Here is a 23,727-nt window from a genome sequence, read left to right on the forward strand (position 1 = left end):
TGTGTGTCAGAGAGAGAGAGAGAAAGTCTTCTGACTGGGAGAGGGTCTGTGAGGAGGCCTGATTCTGGGGAAAGGGGAGCAGTGATGAGGGCCAGGGCCAGAGGAGAAACAGAGCTTAACAAGGACATTTGCTCTTTATTTTAAATTACAAGTCCTTGAATGGGAGTCACCTGACAGTAGAGAATAAACCCTCATTACACCAAAGGGGATGCTGCCCCAAGCCAGGAGCATGTTTCTTCATTCTAGGACTCTTGATCCAGACCTATAAGTTTTGGTCCAACCCCATCATGGCTCAGGGGACTGCACCTGAAACAAGGTCCAGGCTGAGCAGGACCCAAACCAAGAACCAGTGTCACCCTTTTGTCCTTTGTGCAGGCTAGTGCATCCCCTATGGCAGCTCCTGGCCCAGCAGGAAGTAGGTGCCTGCACCCTCGAGCTGTTGGGGTCCAGTGGAGATGGGGATTGCAGGTGTGCAGCCAGGAGGTGCTCGTCACTGGTCTCAGTCTCTTAGCAGGGAAGTCATTGCTGCCCACTGGTCAAGAGTCGCTGAAACAAGGAGTCTTCCCTCTTGCTGAGGACAGCAGGTGAATCCAGCTCTGCCACTTTCCCTGCATGCATCACTAGCACACGGTCTGAGTCCAGGATGGTGTTCAGCCTGGTGAGAGCAAACACAGCAACATGTATATGTGTGTGTGGGGGGGGGGTATGTGTCTTGGTCTGTGCAGGGAGAGAGACACCAAATATCACTCCCCCATTCATTAGCATAGAAGCCTGAGACGCCCCCATAGGCACCAATTTCTACAGAGCCCTTCATCACAGTTGCTGGGGGAGCACTTATATCCACAGGGATCACTCCTTCAGCACTAAAATGCAGCCATCTCTGGGGAGGAATCTGGGAGCTGTTTAACAGGAACGCTACACAACAACTTTCAAGACAGAGTGAGAACCCAGGAAGACAGCATTTCTAATAGGTGAGAGCAAGGAGGCTGGGAGTCAGAACACCTGGGTCACCTGACTGGCTTTTCCACCAACTAGCTTTGTGAACTTGGGTGAGTTATTTTGCCAGTCTGAGCCTCAGTTTCCCTATTTGTAAAATGGAGATAATGATACCCATTGCCTCCCGGGGGGCTGGGAGCCTAAATTCATTCCTGTCTAAAGCACACAGAGATACAGTGGGAGGATGTAGTATTATTAATGGTATTATAATAAACTGCATGGGACTGTGTGATGTCACTGCACTGGAATTGGATCAGAACTGACATTAATAACCCAACTCTTACAGAAAGTACTAGTGGATCTTCATATGGACCCCAGGTGGTCAGGATCTCGGTTTCCCATCTCCCCCAAAAGACAGAACCAGAGCAGCCCATGGTGCCAGGCTGGGGCACAAGAGTCAGTCCTGATGGAGTGAAAAGTACCAACTACCGATTCTCTTGCAGAACCTGGATTTCCCTAAAGGTCTCCCATCCAAGTAATGACTCAACCACATAAATAAGAACAAACATACTTGGCCAGAGCAATGGTCCATCTAGCCCAAAATCCTGCCCTCAAATAGTGATCAATGTCAGGTACTTCAGAGGGAATGTCCAGAACAGGGCAATTATCAAGTGATCCATCCCGTCGTCCACTCCCAGCTTCTGGCAGTCAGAGGTTTAGGAACACCCAGAGAATGGGGATGCATCTCTGACCATCTTGGCTAATAGCCACTGATGGACCTATCATCCATGAACTTCCCTAATTCTTTTTTGAACGCAGTTATAATTTTGGCCTTCACAATATCCCCTGGCAAGGAGTTCCACAAGCTTGACTGTGCCTTGTGTGAGGAAGTACTTCCTTTTATTTGTTTTAAACCTGCTGCCTATTAATTTCATTGGGTGACGCCTGACTCTTGTGTTACGTGAAGGGGTTAAATAACGCTTCCTTATTCACTTTCTCCACCCCATTCCTGATTTTATGAACTTCTGTCATAACCCCCCCTTGTTGTCTCTTTTCCAAGTTGAACAGTCCCCATCTTTTTTAATCTCTCCTCAGATGGAAGCTGCTTAATACCCTTAATTATTTTTGTTGCCCTTTTCAGTACCTGTTCCAATTCTAATGTATCTTTTCTGAGATGAGATGACCAGAACTGAACACAGTATTCAAGATGATATTAGTCTACAGCCTGAGGTGGCCTGGCTGGAGGATGCTCTTCCTATCCACCAGTCGCTTCTTTCCCTTGGAGCTTTTTAACCTCGTGGTACTGGCCCACATCAGGGGAGCGAGGGCATCCCTGGCCAGAGGTGGCAGTGCAGTCTCTCATCCTCTGGCTGTCCTGCAGTGCCCTCTACTGGGCAAGACCAGCTGTATTTCATGTTCCGCACCCTCTCCACTTCTCCATGATGGCAGGGAGCTTTCAGGCTCTCAGTTTTCTATATTCTCAACCCCTTTTCACCCTCTCAGGCTGCAATACCCCTGTTCCACTTGGCAGGAAAGTCAGGGGCTCCCTAAGTCCCTATCAGACAGCTTCTGATACATAGAATGTGCTGGGTTTCCACCTGGCACCTACCAAAGAGAAGACTTTGCTATTGGGCAGTATCTGGATGCTCCTGGAGACTGGCAGCAGTCAGGTGGACTAGGGCCCAGGGGCAGGGGCTGAAGGGGGATGGTAAATACCTGCTTCACTCCAGAGCAACAAAAGGAAACAGACAAGTTTGCACTTGAAAAATCTTGTCATGCTGATTTCACGGCTCAACTCACATATGGGGCTGAATATCAAGGTGGGGGCAAACACGATGCTGAGACTGTGGGCGTGGCGAGTGGGTAATGATGGCACTGTGGGCGTGGCCAGTGAGTAATGCTGGGGCTGTATGTGTGGCTAGTGGGGGAAGACTGGTGCTGTGGTGAGGTGAGTTTAAGAGCAGAGGTCTGTCCCTTTCTCCATAAGGCTTTTAGAAGGCTCACAGGGTATGTTTACACTGCCTCTGGCAGCCAGCCTCCCAGCCAAGGTCCAGAGACTTGTACTAGCAGGGCTCATGTTAGCGCTCTAAAAATAGCTGTGCAGATGGTGCTTCAATGTTACGGTTTGGGCTGGAGCTCAGGGTCTCACACGACCCCACCTGCCTCCTCCCAGCTCTAAAACCTGAGCTCTAGACCAAGCTGCAACAGCTACACAGCTATTTTGAGAGCACTAGTGTGAGCCCCTCTAGCACAAATCTGTGGACAGGGCTGGAAGGCTCACTCCCCAATGCAGAGGAGACATGCACTTGGTGTGAGAGGAAGCCGGCTGTACCTGTGAGCAATCGTGAGCACAGTTTTGTCAGCAAAGCGCTGGCGGATGGTCTGCTGTAGCAGCTGATCGGTCTTCTGATCCACACTGGCTGTGGCCTCATCGATGCACAGCACCTGCCAGTGACACAGTGACAAAGTAAAGGGTATCCCAACACCATGGGAGGAGATCTCTGTTCCCGGCCCAGAGATACACCTAAGAGGGTAGCATAACTCAGCTCACAGCCCTGATTCCATACACATCAGACTGTCCATTTACTCACTAGGGCTTCCTGACACAGACTCCCTTCCTGCCCTTCCACCCCCACAATCAGGAACAGGCACCCCCTCTCCGAACAAGTAACTTCCCTGCTTTGAGCAGGGAGAATCCAGGTGGAGTTAGCAGCACTCACCTTGGCCTGGGTCAGGAGGGCTCTTGCCAGACACATGAGCTGCCTCTGTCCCACCGACAGACTCTTCCCTCTCTCCCCCAGCTCACAGTCCAGTCCACCTGCAAGGAAGCAAGAACAGCACTCACCCAGCAAGGCTTTGGTTAGAGCCCCTGCACAGCATGCCTGGGCCAGGAGCTTCCAGCTGGTACTCAAGACCTCATCTTTGCTCAGCCCCAGTCCAAAGCCTTGGGATTTTAGACTCGGACAGAAGCAAGATTTGTCACTAACAGTGTGTGTGTGTCCTCTGCTACGATCACAGAGGCTGCTGTGTGAGACTTGTAAGCCCCTATCCCTCCCCCACACTGGATCCCATTGGGGCTTGGCCTCCCTTAGCCAGAGCCTTGCCTACCACCCCCACCAGATACCTCACCTGCTCATGTCCTTCCACTGGACCTTACAGGATTCTGCTTGGGCATCACATGACAATCCCATTGGACCCGACTGGGGTCTTGCCTCCCCATACCAGACCTTGCTGCACCTAGGCCCTTGACTACCACCTCCACCCACTGGCTCTGTCCACTGCCAGAGCCTCCTCATCTCCTGCAGGCATTGGACTCACCCATCTGAGTAATCACCGCCTGTAGGTGGCACTGCTCCAGCACCTGGTACAGGTCAGAGGCTGTATGTCGCCCCAGGGGGTCCAAGTTCTCCCGGATTGTCCCACTGAACAAAAATGGGTCCTGGGGGATTATGGCCAGTTTGGATCTGCAGGGAGAGGAGAGATGAAGGCTTAGCAGGTGGGAACCAGGCTGGCCCTGACTCTCCTTGGCCGGTCTCAGCCATGGGCACTGTAAACAGGGCATGTCTGAGACGCATCAGGGACCAGGCAGGGCTCTTCTCAGCCTGAGAGTCTCAGCACACACAACCAGGGCAGGAGGGGCTCAGGAACATTTCAGCAACTGACAGGAAACTGCCACAAGCAGCCAAAAGTGGCCAGAAAGGATCTCCACTAACCAGCCCCCTCAGTATCTCTTTGCTGACAGCCATTAGAACCAGAGTCTTGTCTCTGGTGTAAGGGCTCTTGGCTGGACCCTAAATGCCATTTGCTCCTCCTTCTGCTCTGCCCACCCTACCTCAGACTCTCCAGGCCCACCGATCGGCTGTCGACATTGTCCAGGAGGATCCGTCCCCCCCTCAGCTCCACCATGCGGAAGAGTGCCAAGAAGATGGTAGATTTGCCAGATCCAGTGCGCCCCACAATCCCCACTTTCTCTCCAGGGTAGATGATGAAGGTCACCCCATCCAGAGCATTGGGCAGTCCTGGCCGATATGTCAGAACCACCTGCTGGAACTCCACGTGGCCCCGGCTCGGCCAGTCAGGGGCAACCTCAAAGGAAGAAGATGATGAGACCAAAGTGTGACCAGGATCAACTACCAGCCCTGCCCCACTTGCCACCTGTCCCTTTACCTGGCTTCTCAGTTCCTGACCATCCCTGACTCTAAGCCTCTTCTGCATCTCTCAATCGCACACCAGCCCTGCTCCACCCACCCTGCCCTTCTCCCTCTGCACGAGAAGACCTTGGGGGTGGGGAAAATGGGGGGCTGGTATTAGGAAAGGGCAATTGCTCTGGGCAGTTCCTGTAGATCAGGCCAGCAGTCCACAGCGCCCACTCATTAGATCGCTGTAATCATCTCCAGCCACTGGCACATCAGGGCCCTGTGGGATACCTGAGCAGATGGGAAGAACACACAGACAGGAGAGACTGTGCAAAGCACAGATCCATGAGATGGGATGCAGGCCAGAACTGGAGAGCTAAGTGAGAAGTTTTACCTGCACCAGCTGCTCCTGGGGCTCTATGGGGATGTCTGTGGAGTACTCCTCTGCTCGCTCCACACTCACCATCATGGTCTCTGTCTGTGTGAAGCTGGAGATGAGGCCTGACAGCAGGTTTGTGACAGACAGGGCATACGAGAGGGCCAGGCCTACAAGACCTGAGATGATAAGAGAGCACAGCAGGCATGTGAAGGAGTGGCAAAAGCTGGGGACGCAGCTCCAGCCAGGGTGGACTGAGGGGGACAAGGAAGGAGCCAAAGCTCCAGGGGAAGGTTATAAGATGGCAACCCAGCTCTGGGGTAGGGAGACTGAGGGGGAGGAGAAGAGGCTGAGGATCTACCTCCTGGGCAGGTGGACGGACCTGCAGCTCTGGGACAGGGAACAGGATGGCCTGAAACCAAGTGTTTTGGGCTCTGTATTGGATCCTGGCTAAGGACTGGCCAGATATGCTGGAAGAATGACTGTGGTGAGAAAACTACTTTGAACAAGAAACTCAAGTTTGTTGAGTTAGGTTTTAGTCTTAGAAGCATATTTTTACTTTTGTTTGTTTGTAACCATTTCTATCCCAATTCCTTCTACTTAGTTTCATACTGGGGGCCATGAATCAGTGTTCATGTCACACTCCCCATCAGTACCCGGCCCGGGCAAGCTAATGATCTGACCTGTGGACCAAATTCGGTGATGAATCCAGGTCACGTGCCACCTGAGGCACGTTGCGCATACACTAGGAAGGCTTAAATACCTGTTCTTTGTTAATAAACCTAATCTTGTTTTATTACACAACCCTTTCAGTGCAGTGTTTCTAACTCACGAGTAAAATCCTCAGTCAACCGAACAGGCTGGTGCTGTCTCTTTAAAGAAGCAGAAAACTCAGTCAGGTTTTGAGAGTGCTACACTGAGAGGGGCTGAGCACTGCAGAGGAGATGGCTTTGGGGAGACTCGGGACTGCAAGGAGTAACCAGGCTGAGGTCACTGTGCTGCGAGCAGGCTGGTGGTATCAGGATTCTGAGCCAAAGCTGCACAGCACAGAAGCACCCAGGGTTACTGGGCAGGCAGTGACACAACCCCTTACTGGTCTGGGTGACCGTCCAAAGTTCCAGAGCACACCTGGATTTCCCAGTTGCCTCTGGTGCTGGATGATGGCGATTCCTGCTATAGCTGTAACCACAGCAACTCCAATCATCTGTAGGCGGATGTCCAGCCACTGCATGGCGGTGTTACTGGCAAAGAGGCAGCGCTGGTTCTGCTCCAGTCGCAGCTGATTCTCTGTCTCAAATCTGGGCCGGGCACAATGCAGTGGTTAATATCAAGATCAGCCCCAGGCCCACTGCCATTCATCTGTCACCCCAGCCAGCCCCAGGGCCAGATTCTCTAGGTAACTTCTCCCTTACAAGAGTGAAAGCCCCAAGTTCTCCAGGTGCTGGCACCCTCCCCATCCGAGGAGCAGCCCTCACCTGTCTGTGGCCCGGGTGGCTCGGATAATGCTCAGCCCTGTCAGGGTCTCTGAGAAGTGGGTGTAGATGGGGGACAGGGTGAGGCTGTAGAGGCGCTTGAGCTCACGGGAGGTGCGCCGGTAATAGCGCTGGATGGAGAAGTAGAGGGCAGCCAGCGGCAGCAAGATCAGGCCAATCCAGGGCAGCCCATAGGTTATCATCACCAGCATGCCCAGCAGCCCAAAAACATTGGCCAGGAAGATGTTGAGGATGAAGGGCAGGCTGTCGTCCACACAGTACAGGTCCGAAGAGAAGCGGTTCAGGATCCGGCCCGTCGGCGTAATGTCAAAAAAGGTCACCGTGGCCTGGCAACATGGGAACCAGAGTGGTAAGAGCCACACTGGGCTGGGACAGCCTTGGAGAGGGAGCAGTGCCCCTGGAGCTATAGCTTGGCTGGCGGGTGGCCCAGCAAGCAGCCATCATTCAGAATGCCTGGAGAGAGGCAGGACTGAACATGGAGCAGGAAGGAATTTCCAGCCTGCAGTGGCCCGGCAGACCCAGACTCCAAATCCCTCTCCTCCCCAGTGTGGAGGTGCTCTGCTGAAATGGGCATCCCCAATCCCCAGCAGCAGCACACATCTCACAAGGCACAGCCAGTCACCTTCACAATGGGGTGGCTTCAAGGTACCTCTGGCTGTGGAGAGTTGAGAGGCAGGCATAATGATTGCAGCCAAGGGGTGGGCAATCTGTTCACCTCCCTGGTTGAGCAGGTCAGCACTCCAGTGAGACGGTTTGTGACTATCTCTGTTCCCCCTGCCCACATTTCTCTCCTCGAGCTGAGCTCCTGGGACCTCTCCCTACCACACCCTTACGACTGTTACCTTCATCACTCTCTGGAGCAGCCGGCTGTGAATGACAGTGGCAGCGCGGATGGTGCCGTAGGCAAAGAGGAAGGCCCGCAGGATGGTGAAGACTGAGTTGGCCCCAGCAATGCCGCCATACACCATCAGGTAGAAGTTCACATCCAGTGTGCTATTGGGATGGACTGGAGCTGTGCCCAACACCTGGACGCGGGAGCTGGGAGAGAGAAGGAGACAGAACGTGTTTCAGCCACAGTGTGCACTATGCCAAGGCTGACACCTAGAGCCCCTGAGAAAGCAAACACAAGGGCCAGGGTGGGGGAGAAGCCAAGGGTCCTTATTCCCGAGATGGGCTACCAGCTTCTTCCTGCTTTTCACCAGCCATGGCAAGCTGTGGCAGACTGATCTCTACAATTCCAAATGCAGGCTCTCTCCACCCTCAAGAGCCTTGTGCCGCCAGGGGGTCTCCCATCTGCCTCAGACAGCAAATCAAGCAGCACCTCTTCACTACCCCTTTTTGTCCCTATCTAGCTCTCACAACCATACTGGTTCTGTGCCATGAGGGCGTTTAGCCAGATTCTATTCACAGCAAGAGGCCTTTGCAAAAGGGGCACTAAGGAGCAACTTTGGAGATCATTGCTCCCCCCACAGCCAGACCACGCCAGCTCCTGAGCCAACCTATACCCACTTACACAAGCCCCGCAAAGGAGAAGAGCAGCAGCTGTGGGGAAGGGACAGAAGCTGACAGGGGCCTCATGGAGATGTTTGCCGTCTGGGGCAGGTTGGAGATCCAGTGTGACAGCCACCAAACTGAGATGTTCCTGGATGCTGCAGAGATACACAAGAGTCAGTGCAGGGTGGGGGTTAGACTCTGCTTCGGCCAACATGGGGGAGAAGAGCAGGAAGTGGAGCTGAGCTGGGGCTGCCCTGAGGAACTGTCCTTACCACCTCACTACCCATCCTAATCTATACCCTGCTGTCAATACATGCGCCACTGTGGTTACTTGAGCAGTAGAGATGACAGACAGCATCCATAGGAGCCAGGTACAGCAGGCCCCTGGGGAAAAAGAGTCTTCTTTGGAGACACCAACCCACACCGCAGTGTCCCCCAGGGTAGCAGGGGAACAAATTAGGACACAATGTTTTGCCCTCACTCTGGCTAAGGGCTCTGGACAAACCCTTCAACTTGACGGACAGGAAAGTGCTGAAGGGGCCCCGGCTGGAAGGTTAGGAGGATTGAGCCTTCCCCCTGCAGGGGCTATGGAGAGAGAGTAAACCCAGTCTGCCACACCCAGGGGACCCTCACATATCCGGGGAGCATAGCAAGGGAGCAAAAATGGAGAATGGCCCAAACAGAGAGTGGAGCGAGCTGCTGCCTTACCTTGCATCAGGAGCAGGGAGAAGAGGATGGACAATGCTAGGCAGCTGCCCACTGCCAGCCAATATGCCCTATACACCTGAAAAGCTACTGCCCCTTCTTTCTTTTCTTCCTCCCGCTGGAGGAGGCAGGTGGCTTGGCCCAGTTCCTCTGCCTCTATCTCCATGTCTTCCTTCTGGCCTTGCTCAGCAGGGACTGGGGGGAAAAGGCACAGGTCAGTGCAGCACCAGTAGGACCAGCTCCTCACTGTAAACAGGGCAGGCCTATGCCAAGGGGAAGGCTTTGCCATATTCTTAGGAGGCTTTCTAAGGTTTGTCCCCTCTTCCTTCCCTGTGCAACAGAGTTCATGCCAGCTGCACCCAGTTCTACAGGCATCTGTCAGGAAGTTCTGCAGCAGGTGGGAGTGCAGATCAGCATACTGCTTCCTGGCCAGTATCCGATGGCCCCATTACCCCAAGCATAGAAAATAGCCCTGGCCCGCTGTGCGAGGTGTGGGAATGGGGCTTTTCCAAGCCCCACAGCTATCAATTTAATTACCCCCATTTCAGCTCATAACTGCAGATGTGATTGCTGCTAAGGAGCCAGGAGGACTCAGAGAAACCTGTGGATTCAGACCTTTCCCACATATATTATATGCTCTATGTCTGCCACGAAAAGGAGGCAAGGCCTAGTCAGCAGATCAAGCACAGGGCTGTGAACCAGGAGTCTACTAATCCCAACTCAGTCTGTGATGTTAGGCAAGTCACTTCCTCTGTCTCCCTCAGTTTCCCTTGGCAGCTTTCCTGCTCGACCCTGTCCCATTAGTGCAGTTTTCTTGAACTCCTGCTTGGAGATCAAATAGTGGCAGTAGGCAGTTCCGCATGGATGTTTATCCTGAGCCACAGTGACCCCACCCACCCTCACCAATGCCCCTCAAACTGCCATATATTGACCTTTATTCTGCCTCCTCTTATTCTTCTCATTGACCTTGGGGGTGGCTTCCACTAGTGGCAGGATTTCAGATGGGGTACCTAGAAAGAGAGAAACCGTGAGTGCTTTATACACTGCAGAGATCCTAGGGACCGTGTGCCAGCTGTGGAAGTTCAGCTAGCTATTTGGTACAAGATGGCCCAATTTACTTCTGCCTCTGCCCTCCTATTCCTTCATTCAGCACCCACAACCCTACAACCACTGCTCCACAGCTTCCTGTCCCTGCATTGTGTCTTACTCCAAGGCCCCTCTCGTCAGAGTCAGTCTGCTTTATCCATACTCCTGTATATTCACCATGTCCCAGTTCTCCCAGCTTATCCAGTGTTCCTCTTCCCCAGGGCTCCCACTAATTTACCCCAGCCTCTTTGCAGCTGTCTTCTTTGATCCTCTATGGCCATTTTCCATCTGAACTCACAGCCCATCTGTCTGTCTGATAAGGCTGGGGCAGAGTTCTTAGCCCTCTGGTACACAGACTGAAACAAAAGCAGGTGTGCCACTGTACCTATCTTGACTATTCTGCCATTGTCCATGAGCAGCAAGGTGTCAGCCTTCTCTAAAAACTCCGTCCTGTGTGTGCAGAGAATCCTGGTCTTGTGTTTGAGAACTCCCAGAATACATTTCTGCATAAGGTGATTGGCTACATCAGCATCAACAGCTGCCAGTGGATCATCAAGAAGATAAATCTCCTTCTCCTGAGGAAGAAGAGACAGTGATACATTTCCCAGTTCCAGCTTTCCCCAGTAGGTGGTGTTGTAGAGAATGGTGCAAGGGCATTGGCTTGGGGCAGCTCCCAGCTCATTTAGCCCCAGCCTGCATGAACAGGAAGAGCTGGAGGATGTGCAGCAGGAGCTCTGGCTGTTGGGTGCTTCCAGCTTCTCTAGCCCAGCCTTGGCTCTTGGACAACGCACCTGCAGCAACTGGCCCTCTGTAGGGTCACTCACCTACTTACCTGATAAACGGCTCTAGCAAGAGCGATTCGAGCCTTCTGTCCCCCACTAAGGGTCACTCCATTCTCACCCACCTCCGTCTGGTCACCTGCTGGTAAGATCTAGAAGTGAAACACACAAGATAATCCATTAAAAAAGTTGCTTCACAGAGGCAGCATAACATAGGGGATGCAGAACCAGGACTCCTGAGTTCTATTCCTGGCTCTGACACTAACTCACTATGAGACTTTGGCCAAGACACAAGTGGCCTGATTTTCAGAAACTCTGAGCACCCACAACTCCCACTAAAATCAAAGGAAGCTGCCAGTGCTCAGCATCATGGAACAAATCAGACCATACGCTTCCTTGAGTTTCTGCTTCCCTGTCTGTGCAATGGAAGGACAATAATCCCTCCCTCCCGGGTATAGTAGGAGGGTTCATCAGCTAATGTGTCTAATGTGCTTCCTGAATGGGATGTGGGGATTACTGACTGGAGAAGGGTGAGGGCTTGAATCAACCTAGATGAGCAATTCTTTCCTTACAGCTCTCTTTAGGGTTGAGGTGTGGAGCATCATCAGACCTGCTGAGAGATTTGTTACTGCCTCCTCTCCCAAAAGGAGTCTGCCCTGCAGTTCCTTGGGACATCTGGGGCTGCTGCCTCGATACTACCAGCAGTTCCACATGGAGGACACAAATTCAGGCCTCTTCTCATCCTGCATGGCCCCACCAGATCCTGGGGAAGGGCTTTCTGCTCCAACAAAGCATTGGCTTCTGATAGTTTCCCTGTAGCCAGAACCTGACTACTTATTAATGGGAGTACTCAGGCAGCCTCGAACAACCTCTCCCTTCCCTGGGATTCAGAGCCTTCTGCTCCTCAGGACAAGTCTTAGAGGAAACAGTACAAAGTGTTGCCAAACCAACCTCACACATGCGCCTCAGCCCAAGGGAAGGGAAGTGACTCAATGACAGGTACCAGTAATGAAAATGAACGAACAGTTAGGTTGCGTGAGACACACGGCACATTTGGCTTAGGAAGGAGGGAGAGGCTGGGGAAATAGGTTCTGTGCCCTGATGGAGAAGTTAAGGTTCAGCCTGAGATTCAGGGCAGGGCACAGGGAAGCTGGTGGGATGTTTTCATCATAGGGCACTCACATTCAGATCGTCGGAAAGTGCACAGGCCTCAAGCACCTCCTGGTAGAGCCTGGCTTCGTAGTCCCTCCCAAAGAGGATATTCTCACGGACAGTGGTAAACTGGATCCAAGGCTCCTGGGTGGCCAGGCCGAATCCTCGCTCCAGATCCCAGACATACACTTGCCCACCAAGTCTGCAAACACCCCAGAGCCAGGTAGGGGAGAGAGGCAGAAAAGGAAAGGAGAAGAAATAACATGGGGAGAGTGTGCCTGGTAAATGGGTCTAGCCCATGGAAAATCCCTGGTAGCAGAGATGCTGGGAGGTGGGACAAGGGGAGAGGTGTCTTTGGCTATTTACCTGTTGAGTTCTCCAGTGATTGCTGCAAGCAGAGAGCTCTTCCCACAGCCAACCTTCCCAACAACTCCCACCAGCGCCCCCTGCAGAGGGAAACAAGCAGCAGCAGATTCATTGCATTAACACTTGGCCCCTCTGGTGACGGCTCCCTCTTCCATATTCCCTGCACCCCCACTCACCTTGGCCACTGCCAGGTCCTGAATGAAGATCTGCAGAGTCCCTCCAGACAGGTGCTGCCTGGTGCTCTCCTCCCTGGGCGGTGACCAGGAGAAGGTGGAGTGATGCATTTCCAGTGCAGAGGATGGGTCTGTGGGGCCATCTGGCAAAAGAAAAGCAGCACAGCCACTGCATTAATCCTCAAGGGTCAGAAAGTGCAGGGGAGACACTAAGCTGTGCTCAGCCACTCCTGCAGTAGGTTTCCGAGAGAAGACAGCCCAGACAATCTCAGATGCTGGTAGCACCATCAGCTCCACTCCCAAACAGAGTAGGCAAGGATAAGAAACAGTTCTGACACACTCCCCACAGCTGTACAAGGCCACTGTGTGACACTGAGACACTTCCCTGTTGTAACCTCACCTTAAAATCCTTCCTTCTTTCTCTCTTCCACCTGTCTCTGAATCCCTGTAGAAAGCAAGTGGAGACCCATGGAGTCATTCCAAGAACAAACTGGACTCCCTATGTCTGAAGGTGGAAGGAACAGCAGGGAGCTGGCAACAGGGATGGGGGGAAGAAGGGAAATATGGAGAAGAGAGTGCAGAGGTTTCACCCAGTTTGCCAACCAAAGCCAACGGGGCTGATGGCTTCAGTGTCAAGGGAGATTTTGGAGAAATCAGCAGGCATAGGCATGGTCTGTTTGGTGCTGGTGGAGAGTAATGCTATTGCCGTGTTCTCTACTGGTGACATTTCCACAGGTCCATGGTGTGCGCTCACCTCAGACTGACTGAAGGGGAGCACAGCTCACTGCCCAGCATCCTAGGGAGTTCAGAGGAGGTGAAGCAGTTACCTAACTGAACTAGGGCCAGTGGGCCCATTTCCTATAGACTTGTTCCCTGTGCACCCCAAGCACCTTCTGTGTTCAGACTTCTCCGTTCTTCTCTTCCCATCCCACACATGGAAATTTCACCCAAAAGCCTACAGCACCCATTCCTGCTTGTGTCCCATCTCCTGTCTCCATACCAGTGGTGTAATAAGCATGCAGGTCCTGGTCAGAGAGCTCAAGGAAACGCTGGATGCGATCCAGGGACACTTTGGCATCCAAGATTCCATTCAACACCCAGGGGAAGTTATTGAGGGGAAGAATCAGCATCCCAACAAGCGCCAAGGCTGTAAATACCTGTGCCAGAGAGGGAGACAACAAAGAATTGGGGGATAGTGACCCTTTGGCACCCCCCCACACACACACAGAAGAGTTTCACAGATTAGAGACCATCATGGGGAGGGGGAAGACAGAATGGACAGATGTCCTTGCATCTGAGGGAAGGTCATGGCTCACAGAAGGGTACTGAGCTCTATTCTCAGGGTGGCTACAGCTGCACTCAGCATGGTGGGCTGAGCTCTGTCCCCAGGGGAGATTCCAGAGGAATGCAACCCCGTGCAGGAGAGGTGTCCCACTGTCATTCTGCTTAGGATGGTTCTGAAAACTCTCTTCCCACCTCACACATCAGTCTGAGCAGAGCAATGGGGTTGCACAGGTCTCCCCTGTCATTCACCTTGGTGGCAGTGAGTTGGTGCCCCAGCAGGACATAGGTAATGAAGATGACAATGGAGACGACTACTGGCAGTGCTGCCCACAGGTACACGCACACAGCATCCAGGTACTTGATGGCTCGCAGCTTCTGCAGCTCCTTGGCTCGGCAGGCATTTATCCGGGCACCGAAGTGCCTCTCCCAGGTGTAAAACTTGATCACTCGCATGCCACACAGGAACTCTGTCATTAACTGTGGGCAGAGAGGCAAGCAGAACAGAACAGTCCCAGAGCCATATCACACTAGACGCTAGCCACACAGATCTGACAGAGAGGAGACAAATGATGGAGAAACAAGGGGCCAGGACTAGGACATGTCTACATGTGGCAGGGGCAGCAGTCAGGAGCTCTGACCCCTCTTCCCTGATGCTACGCCTTCCCATTTGAGCTCTGTGGTGTTCAGTAAAAAACTAAACACTCAGTATTTAATGTCTGAACAAAACAATTGGCTCCCCACAGAAGAGTCATCCCGCAAAACAGTCCTGACTTATCTAGAGAAGACCACTGGGCATACTGGGGGAAATATACAATTAGATACAACTTCCTTCAGGAACATATTGTAAAAGCTCCTACAGATTTGCTGTGTGTCTGGGAGTGAGACTTAAGTTTCTATGCTTCCAAAATATGGGTTGAGAGTTGCCAAAAGGATTGGAGGGGCTGGAGAGAGCTCTGTCACCAGAGATGGTAAGTTAAAACATTACCATAAAATCCTATCACACTGGAGCCCAGGACACTTTGATAGTAATCCCCCGAGGGAAGAGACAGTGCTGGAGATGCTCACATGGCAGAAGTGAGAAAGTGGATGACACTGACTCTGAGCGTGCCAAATCAGAAAGGCACAAAACCACCATACAAAGGTGGATGCATGCACTTTGAACCAGCAGTGGGCAGGGGTCTGAGGATTAAAAGGCATCAGCAGGAAGATGTGATGGGAGTGTCTCAAGGGAACAGACCATGGGTTTCACAATTCTAAGAATGATCAGGAAGAAAATGCAGCAATGAACCCAAAGGCTGCCTCACCTTAACTCGTGTGTCTTTGTGCTTCAGCATCTCCTTGTTGTTCTCCATGATACGGTTTGCTATGACCTTGTTGACAGGCACAAGCAGCAGGGCCAGGGCCAGGCCTCCCAGGAAGGCCACCCCCACCTGCTGGTAGAGGAGGTAGAGGGTGATGGCAAACTGGAAAGGGAGACTCCACACCTCATGGAAGCTGACGCAGAAGTTGACCAGCCGATCGGTGTCTGTGCTCATGAAGTTGACAATCTCGCCCATGGTGAAGCCAGCCAGACTGCTGCCACTAACCCGCAGGGCCTTGCGATAGATGGCAGAGATGACTGCCGCACGCACCGTCAGCATCACCTTGTTCACCTCATAGCTGAACTGGTTCCGCAAGAGAGCACCCAGGAAGGAGCCAGCAAAGAGGCCGAGGGCATACAGCACCCCATGGCTCAGAGGCTCCTGGTGTGACTCCATGAAGCTAACCAGCAGGTTCAGGAGCAGGGGACCTGAGAAGCCCAACAGGCTGCCAGCCAGTCTGAGGAGCCCTAGGGAGTAGTAGCGGAGTCCAAAGGCTGCATGCAGCACTGCGAGGAGTTGCACAGCCTTCTGGGCATCACAGGGGCTCCCTGTAGATGAGGAGGCATCTCCACTCCCATCACTTTTGGTGACAATTGGGCTAGTGGAAGACATTGTATCTTCCTCCTCTTGGCTGAGAGCTGCCTTTTCCTGCCAGCAGGAGTAGAAATGATCACGGACCCTGGCAGCCTGGAGCCGTCGAGGTAGCAGATAGACGTCCTGTGGCCGATTCAGCATCCACTGATAGCCACGCTTCATAAGAGGGTTCATCCAAGCATAAGAGAAGCGTGAGAGCCAGCTTTCACCATCCTCTGCCACTCCCTGCCAGTTAGGCACTGGGATCCCTGGCTCCGTGATGAGAGGTTCACGCTGCCAGGAGTCATTGATGGAGCAAAAAACTTGCCTGCTGGCAACAGGAGTAATATACCCAATCACATAGATAAGTAGAGAGGCCAACTGCAGGCAGAGGATGGAGAGTCTGAAGATGTGAGCAGAGTGGAGGTGGGGCCTGGCCACCCCCTTCTGGCAGTACCATACCAGTGTGATGATAAGGGCAGGGACAGGGAAGAGGGCTAGGAGCACCATGGCTGCAGGGCCACGGGAGGAGCCGTACGTGGACCTGTAAAGCATGAGGAGTGCCAGGCTATGAGTGAGCCATGCCAGCAGGGCAATGCCACTTGCCAGCACTACCAGATACAAAGTACCCAACTCCTGCTGAGTGATGGCTGCTGAGATTATATCAAGGATGGAGAGGCCAGTGAGTATGAAGGAGGCAGCAATTCTGCATTTCCAGCCAGGTCTGTGGGAAGCCCCTGGGACAGGAGATCTAGTGGAGAGAAAAGTGGTGAAAGCTTCAGAGTGGAGCCAGCTACGATTCCATCACCTGTGACTCACTCCTCCCCTTCCTCCCACTTCTCTTCCCACCACTACCCAGTCACGCCTAGTTCTCACTCATATAGAGGATGACAGGCTCTGTGTCCCATTAAGAGCTTTTTCGGAAGATAAAAATTACCACACCTGATCAGATCATGTGTCAATATACTCTAGTATCTTGTCTCTGACAGGGGCCAATAGCACATACCTCAAAGAAAGATGCAAGAAATCCCACAGTTGACAATTATGGAATAATCTTCCCATGAGGAAATTTCTTTGTAACCTGTGATACTTGGTGGTTGAATTAGGTCCTGAACCAGGACTGTTTAAATCCCTGCTAAAAATATATTTTTATCCTCTCTAATATAACTCTGGATGTTCATATTCTTCATATGAATGTCTGATTCTTTTTTGATTCCTCCTAAACTTTTGACCTTAGTGATGTCTTGTGGCAAAGAGTTCCACTGGCTAATTACCCAATGCATAACAATTTCCTTATCGGTAATATATTTATGGCCTGTCAATTTCATTGACCATTCTCTTGTTTGTGAATTATGAGAAGGAGTAAATAGGAAACCCTGATATAATTTCTGTACACCATTTATTACTTTGTATATTCTCTCAATGCCACCTTGTATTTATATCCTCTCTAACCGAAATAATTTCAATCTTTTCAATCTCTTTTCATACAGAAGTTTTTTTAGGTCTCTAATCATTCTGATCACTAGTCTCTGAACTCCCTTTCTACTAAATCTTTTTTGAGATATAGCGACCCCAGCTATATACAGTACTTCCAGGTGAGGAAACTGATTGGTGTAATGACATTATAATATTTTTCTCTACTCAGTCCCTTATATAGAACTAAGTATGTGTTTAACTATCTGTCACTGCAAATTGAGCAGATGTTTTTACTGAGCTGTCCACAATGATTAACAGGTCTTTCTCGAGAGGTTACAGTTAATTTAGAACCCAGCAGCATGTAGGACTTTTCTTGTTTTAAAAAAGAATACCACCCAAAGGGCTGGAGGGAGGGAGATACAGAGAATATATGTTCTTGGCTAAGAAATGATTCAGGAGGGATATGATAATCACCTTCAATTATGAAAGGAGCATGAGGAATTGTTTAGGGTGGTACGTAAGGTATAACTACTAGGAGGAAGGAGAAACGAAGTACAATAGGCTAGCTATGGTGTATAATATAACAAAACACAACCACGGGATAAATATAACTTTTTCAAAAGGGAATATGTCAGCTGAATATCAGGAAATATTAGGGACGATTAGGCTTGGGCATCATCTCCCCAAGGGAAATGGTGGTCTCCATTGGTTGGAATATCTGAAACTGAGCTGGACAAAACCCTGGGGAATAAACTATAGGCTAGATTCTACACTGGACCTGGGGGATAGGGATGGACTAAACCAGGGATCTCAAACTCAAATCACCACAAGGGCCACATGAGGACTAGTACATTGGCCAGAGGCCTGCATCACTGAAATCTTTTCATACAACAATACAAAAGTATAGTCAAAAATGAAAAAAATGAAGAGTAAAATAGTATGCTATTAAATGTCAATGTATTAACTTTTTAAAAACTCTAATGCAAAGCGGGGTTTTAATAAAATATAAACACCTGTAACTATTCCTTATGTGGTCAGTAACACTGATGATGATCTACACCAGGGGTCTCAAACACGCAGCCCACGGGCCATTTCCTGCGGCCCGCCATAGGTGCCAACTCTCTCCTGCACTGTGTAACCCTTTCCATCCCCCCCCGGTCACTGTGCAAATTCGAGAGGGAAACTGAGGCTCACCTAGGAATTATAAAAATGTTACAGAAAATTTCCACTTTGTCACAGACACTGTCCAGTATCCCAACAGAGAGACCCCTGGGCAATGGGGGACGACGACCTCTAGGTGCCCAGCACCCCTAACAGAGAGACCCCGGGCGATGAGGGATGGTGCCCAGTGCCCCTAACAAGTCTATCACAGGGGTTTCAAACATGGGGCCCCGCCCCTACCTTGCCTCTTCCCATCCCTTCTCGCCCCCATTCCAACCCCTTCCCCAAAGTCACCGCCCCAACTCCATCCCCCTGCCCCTATTCCAACCCCTTCCCCAAATCCCCTCCTCTGCCCCACCTCTTCTCTGCCTCCTCTCCTGAGCGTGCGGCTTCCCCACTCCCTTCTGGAAAGTCCTAAGCGCTGGGAGTCCTAAGGTGGGAAGCACTGGGAGGTGGAGGAGTGGGGACGCAGCACGCTGGAGGTGGGGGGTAAAGGGGAGCTTGGCTGCCAGCGAAGTCAGCACCTATGGCAGGCCGCAGGACTAACTCAGCCCGCAGGCCACGTGTTTGAGACCCCTGGACTAAACAGGACCTAATAGTGCTTTTCACTCTGCATATGCTCCAGCACGCCTCCCAAAAGGGAGTAAACACGAGACTGTGAATGTTTCCTGCAGGCAGCTGCTATGTGGCACAGAGAGAAATGATTTCCACCATTCAGGAGCCTTTTCCCACATTCTTCTTTACAATGAAGAGGAGACACAGATGGCTACCGTACCTTGGAGTGCCGAGGTAGCAGGCGCTTACTAATGCAAGGATTGTGTGAGGGACAACATTCAAAATCAGCTGGTTGAAGCAGTGACCAACACTACCATGGACCCACACAGGAAGTGGGTCTTCCGGACTGGTACCACACAGATCAGCCAGGATCTCTTCCATCTTCTCTTAGAAGCCAAGAGTAACAGCCAGGAGTTCCTAGGGAAGAAAACAGGAAAGAGAATGAGTTTGGTGTACAACTAAATCAAATACAGCTTGAGATAGGAAAGGAAGATTCCTCCTTTATTAATAATAAACTCCTTGCCACACTGCAGGTCTCTTGTTATCAGGATCTCAAACAATTTTACAACATTTATTACACTTTTCTGCCTTCCCCTTATCCCCGTGAAGTAGGTAAGCTACCCACAGGATTAACTCCAACCATGACTATAGCCAGATGAAATTTTTCATGTGAAACTTTTTTTTGCTGAAAATTGTGGATTCAGGTTGATGGAAATCTAGGGAGGTGGTGGAATCTCCATCCTTAGACGTTGTTAAGGCCCAGCTTGACAAAGCCCTGGCTGGGATGATTTAGTTGGGGTTGGTCTTGCTTTGAGCTGGGGGTTGGACTAGATGACCTCCTGAGGTCTCTTCCAACTCTATCTTCTATGATTCTTTGAAATATCTAATGAATTTGTGTCAAATTCTTTTGGTTGAAATCCTCCCCCTGCCAAATCCACAAAAGATCAAAACATTGTTGATGTTTTTTAAATAAAACATTTTGATGTTTCAATTCAAAACAACTTTTTGTTTCTAAATTCACTTCAATTTTATAAAAAATATTGAAAACAAAACATTTTGTTTGACCCGAAATGACATTTTTTCCCAACTTTTTGGTTCACTAAAAATTAGATGTTTTTGTTTTGGGTCAACCCACAACAATTCCCTCTCCTCTCGATTTTTTGGAACAGCCAATGAACTGAAAAGTCAGTTATTTGTACAACTCTCCCAATGACCGCTATGTGACTGTCTCTGGAGTGGAAAACAGCAGTTCTTTAACAGTGCACAGCAATATTATACAATACTTTAGAACTGGAAGCAGAAGAGAATCCTATTCCAATTGAAACTGCCAAGGGAATTTAAAGATTACTACAAAGGAAAAAAAGATTGAACTTGTGCTCGTTTTTTGCCTCTTAATGATATGTACAGGGGCCTGGAAATGTTTCATTATGAAAAGGGTTCTTTTACATTAGCAATTCAGGTCCTGTCCATCATGATACAGTTTACAACCCGAGAACTAGTGAAACACGACAACATGACATTACAACAGTTAAAACAGTGAAAGCTGCAGTAATTGAGAGGGAAAGGGCATTTTAGTCACTGTTTTAAACATTGGGTTTTTTGTTAGCGCCTATTTAAAAAGGTATGGATTGGATGAATGGACTGTGAGATGGATAGAAAGCTAGCTAGATTGTCAGTCTCAATGGGTAGTGATCAACAGCCCAATGTCTAGTTGGCAGCCAGTATCAAGTGGAGTGCCCCAGGGGTTGGTCCTGGGGCCAGTTTTGTTCAACATCTTTATTAATGATCTGGATCAGGAGTGGGCAAACTTTTTGGCCTGAGGGCCACATCAGGGTTTCGAAACTGTATGGAGGGCTGGGTAGGGAAGCCTGTGCCTCCCCAAACAGCCTGGCCCCTGCCCCCTATCTGCCCCCTCCCAATTCCCACCTCCTGACTGCCCCCTCAGAATCCCTGTCTCATCCAAACCCCCTGCTCCTTATCCTCAACTGCCCCATCCTGGGACACCCCGCCCCTAACTCCCCCCTCCCCCGGGACCCCATCCCCATCTCCCAGTCCCCTGACTGCCCCAACCCTATCTACAACCCCGTCCCCTAACAGGCCCCCTGGGACTCCCACGCCTATGCAACCCCCCCTGTTCCCCGTCCCCTGACTGCCGCCCCTAGAACCTCTGCCCCATCCAACCGCCCCCTGCTCCCTGACTGCTGCCCAGGACCCACTGCGCCTTATCCAACCACCCTGCTCCCCACCCCCTTACCAGGACTGGTGGACGCGCTGTCTGGCCGCAGCCAGCCACACCGCCGTGCTGCCTGGCAGGATCTCACAGGTCCGCCACCCAGAGCACTGGCGGTGCAGCAAGGTGAGGCTGCACGGGAGTGGGGACAGCAGGGGAGGGCCTGGGGGCTAGCCTCCCCGGCTGGGAGCTCAGGGGCCAGACAGGATGGTCCTGTGAGCCGTAGTTTGCTCACCTCTGATCTGGATGATGGGATGGATTGCACCCTCAGCAAGTTCGCAGATGACACTAAGCTGCGGGGGAGAGGTAGATACGCTGGAGGGTAGGGATATGGTCCATAGTGACCTAGACAAACTGGGAGATTGGGCCAAAAGAAATCTGATGTGGTTCAACAAGGATAAGTGCAGAGTCCTGCACCTAGGATGGAAAAATCCCACGCAACGCTACAGGCTGGGGAACAACTGCAGAAAAGGACCTGAGGATTATAGTGGATGAGAAGCTGGATATGAGTCAGCAGTGTGCCCTTATTGTCAAGAAGGCTTATGGGCATATTGGGCTGCATTAGTAGGAACATTGCCAGCAGATCAAGGGAAGTGATTATTCCCCTTTATCTGGCACTGGTGAGGCCACACCTGGAGTACTGCATCCAGTTTTGGCCCCCCCCACTATGGAAAGGATGTAGGCAAATTGGAGAGAGTCCAGCGGAGGGCAATGAAAATGATCAGGGGGCTGGGGCACATTACTTATGAGGAGATGCTGAGGGAACTGGGCTTATTTAGTCTGCAAAAGAGAAGAGTGAGGGGGAATTTGATAGAAGCCTTGAAATACCTGAAGGGGGGTTCCAAAGAGGATGGAGTTCGGCTGTTCTCAGTGATGGCAAATGACAGAACAAGGAGCAATGGTCTCAATTTGCAGTGGGGGAGGTCTAAGTTGGATATTAGGAAACACTGTTTCACTAGGAGAGTAGTGAAAGCACTGGAATGGGTTACCTAGGGAAATGGTGGAATCTCCATCCTTAGAGGTTTTTAAGGCCCGGCTTGACAAAGCCCTGGCTGGGATAATTTAGTTGGTGATTGGTCCTGCTTTGAGTTGGGGAGTTGGACTGGATGACCTCCTGAGGTCTCTTCCAACCCTAATGATCTATGATTCTATGATTTAACATCAATGACTAATTAAAATTTTGTAGACTTTGAGCCCTCCCCAGCAAACAAGGGAAAGCTAGACTAAGGTTATGTCTACACGACAGCCTAAGTCGGCAAAACTTTTGTCGCTCAGGGGTGTGAATATTCCATCCCCGAGTGACATAGGTTTTGCCGACATAGGCTGTATGTAGTGTGCACAGCGCTATGTCGTAGGGAGAGAAGCTCTCCTGATAACATAGTTTCTGCCACTTTTGGAGGTGGGGTTTTTATGCCACTAGGAGAGCTCTCTCTTGTTGGTATAGAGCAGGGGTCAGCAACCTTTCAGAAGTGGTGTGCCGAGTCTTCATTTATTCACTCTCATTTAAGGTTTCGCGTGCCAGTAATACACTTTAACGTTTTTAGAAGGTCTCTATCGATAATATATAACTAAACTATTGTTGTATGTAAAGGAAATAAGGTTTTTAAAATGTTTAAGAAGCTTCATTTAAAATTAAATTAAAATGCAGAGGCCCCTGGACCTGAGTGCCACTGAAAATCAGCTCGCGTGCCGCCTTTGGCATGCGTGCCATAGGTTGCCTACCCCAGTATAGAGCATCTTCACTACATGTACTGCCAGCTGCGCCACTGCAGCGCTGTAAGTGTAGACATGCCCTTAATGTGCCTGAAGATATGTCTGCACTACAAGCGCTGCAGTGGCAAAATAAGTGCTGCAGTAGTGTAAACACTTGCTATAGCGACAGAAAGGGTTTTTCCATTGTTGTAGTCAATTTGTCCCCTCGAGAGGCAGCAACTAGGCTGACAGAAGATTTCTTTCAGCAACCTAGTAGTGTCTACACCAAAACTTAGGCTGTCTTAACCACATCTCTCAGGGGTGTGAATTGTCTTATCCTATCTTCCCACACTTGCCAGTGCCCGATGCTTCAGAGGGAATGAAAAGAACAGGGCAATTACTGAGTGATCCATCCCCTGTTGTCCAGTCCCACTTTCTGGCAGCCAGAGGTTTCGGGACAGCTGGAGCACAGCGTTACATACCTGACCACTGGCTAACAGTCACTGGCGGCTCTAATCTAGTTATACTTTTGGCCTTCACAACACCCCCTGGCTGTTTGGGGCGGATGTGGCCAAGGCAGCGGGCCCAGCCCGGCTCTGGGAGCGGCCAAAGGGGGCCCGCGGCCCAGCGCCCGGCGGCGCCTCACACGGCCGCCCGGCCCGATGCCTGGAGAGAGCAGGGTCCCCCGACCCACCCGCCAGGGGCAGGCAGTGACGACAAGGCCGGGGCCGCCCACGCCACCCGCCAGGGCCTCGGGTG

General features: G+C 51.1%; 1 protein-coding gene across 1 annotated transcript; it reads right to left on the reverse strand.

Moving 5' to 3' along the window:
• Positions 1–149: 149 nt before the first annotated feature.
• ABCC10 (ATP binding cassette subfamily C member 10) lies at positions 150–23,626 on the reverse strand. The gene is made up of 22 exons (XM_039532059.1): positions 23,451–23,626; positions 19,267–19,463; positions 15,285–16,665; positions 14,230–14,457; positions 13,697–13,853; positions 12,700–12,839; positions 12,524–12,603; positions 12,188–12,359; positions 11,059–11,157; positions 10,612–10,801; positions 10,073–10,150; positions 9,144–9,335; positions 8,455–8,590; positions 7,784–7,979; positions 6,924–7,267; positions 6,577–6,746; positions 5,467–5,627; positions 4,769–5,022; positions 4,255–4,400; positions 3,657–3,754; positions 3,269–3,381; positions 150–655 (listed from the first exon to the last, which is right to left on the reverse strand). The coding sequence occupies exons 2-22, from the start codon at positions 19,425–19,427 to the stop codon at positions 520–522; spliced, it is 4,632 nt and encodes a 1,543-aa protein (XP_039387993.1). The 5' UTR covers positions 19,428–19,463; positions 23,451–23,626; the 3' UTR covers positions 150–519.
• Positions 23,627–23,727: the final 101 nt, after the last annotated feature.

The sequence above is a fragment of the Mauremys reevesii genome, linkage group 3 (assembly GCF_016161935.1).
Source record: "Mauremys reevesii isolate NIE-2019 linkage group 3, ASM1616193v1, whole genome shotgun sequence".
In the NCBI taxonomy this organism is placed as follows: Eukaryota; Metazoa; Chordata; order Testudines; family Geoemydidae; genus Mauremys; species Mauremys reevesii.

What these genes read in the sequence shown, in the direction of transcription:
- ABCC10 (XM_039532059.1), bottom strand. Translation starts at nt 19,427, where the DNA reads ATGGAAGAGATCCTGGCTGATCTGTGTGGTACCAGTCCGGAAGACCCA. An exon ending in GAGGCAACTGGGAAATCCAG is followed by an intron (nt 5,628 to 6,576) that starts GTGTGCTCTGGA and finishes TTATCATCTCAG; the next exon opens with GTCTTGTAGGCCTGGCCCTC. An exon ending in GTGGGCCTGGAGAGTCTGAG is followed by an intron (nt 4,401 to 4,768) that starts GTAGGGTGGGCA and finishes CTCTCCCTGCAG; the next exon opens with ATCCAAACTGGCCATAATCC.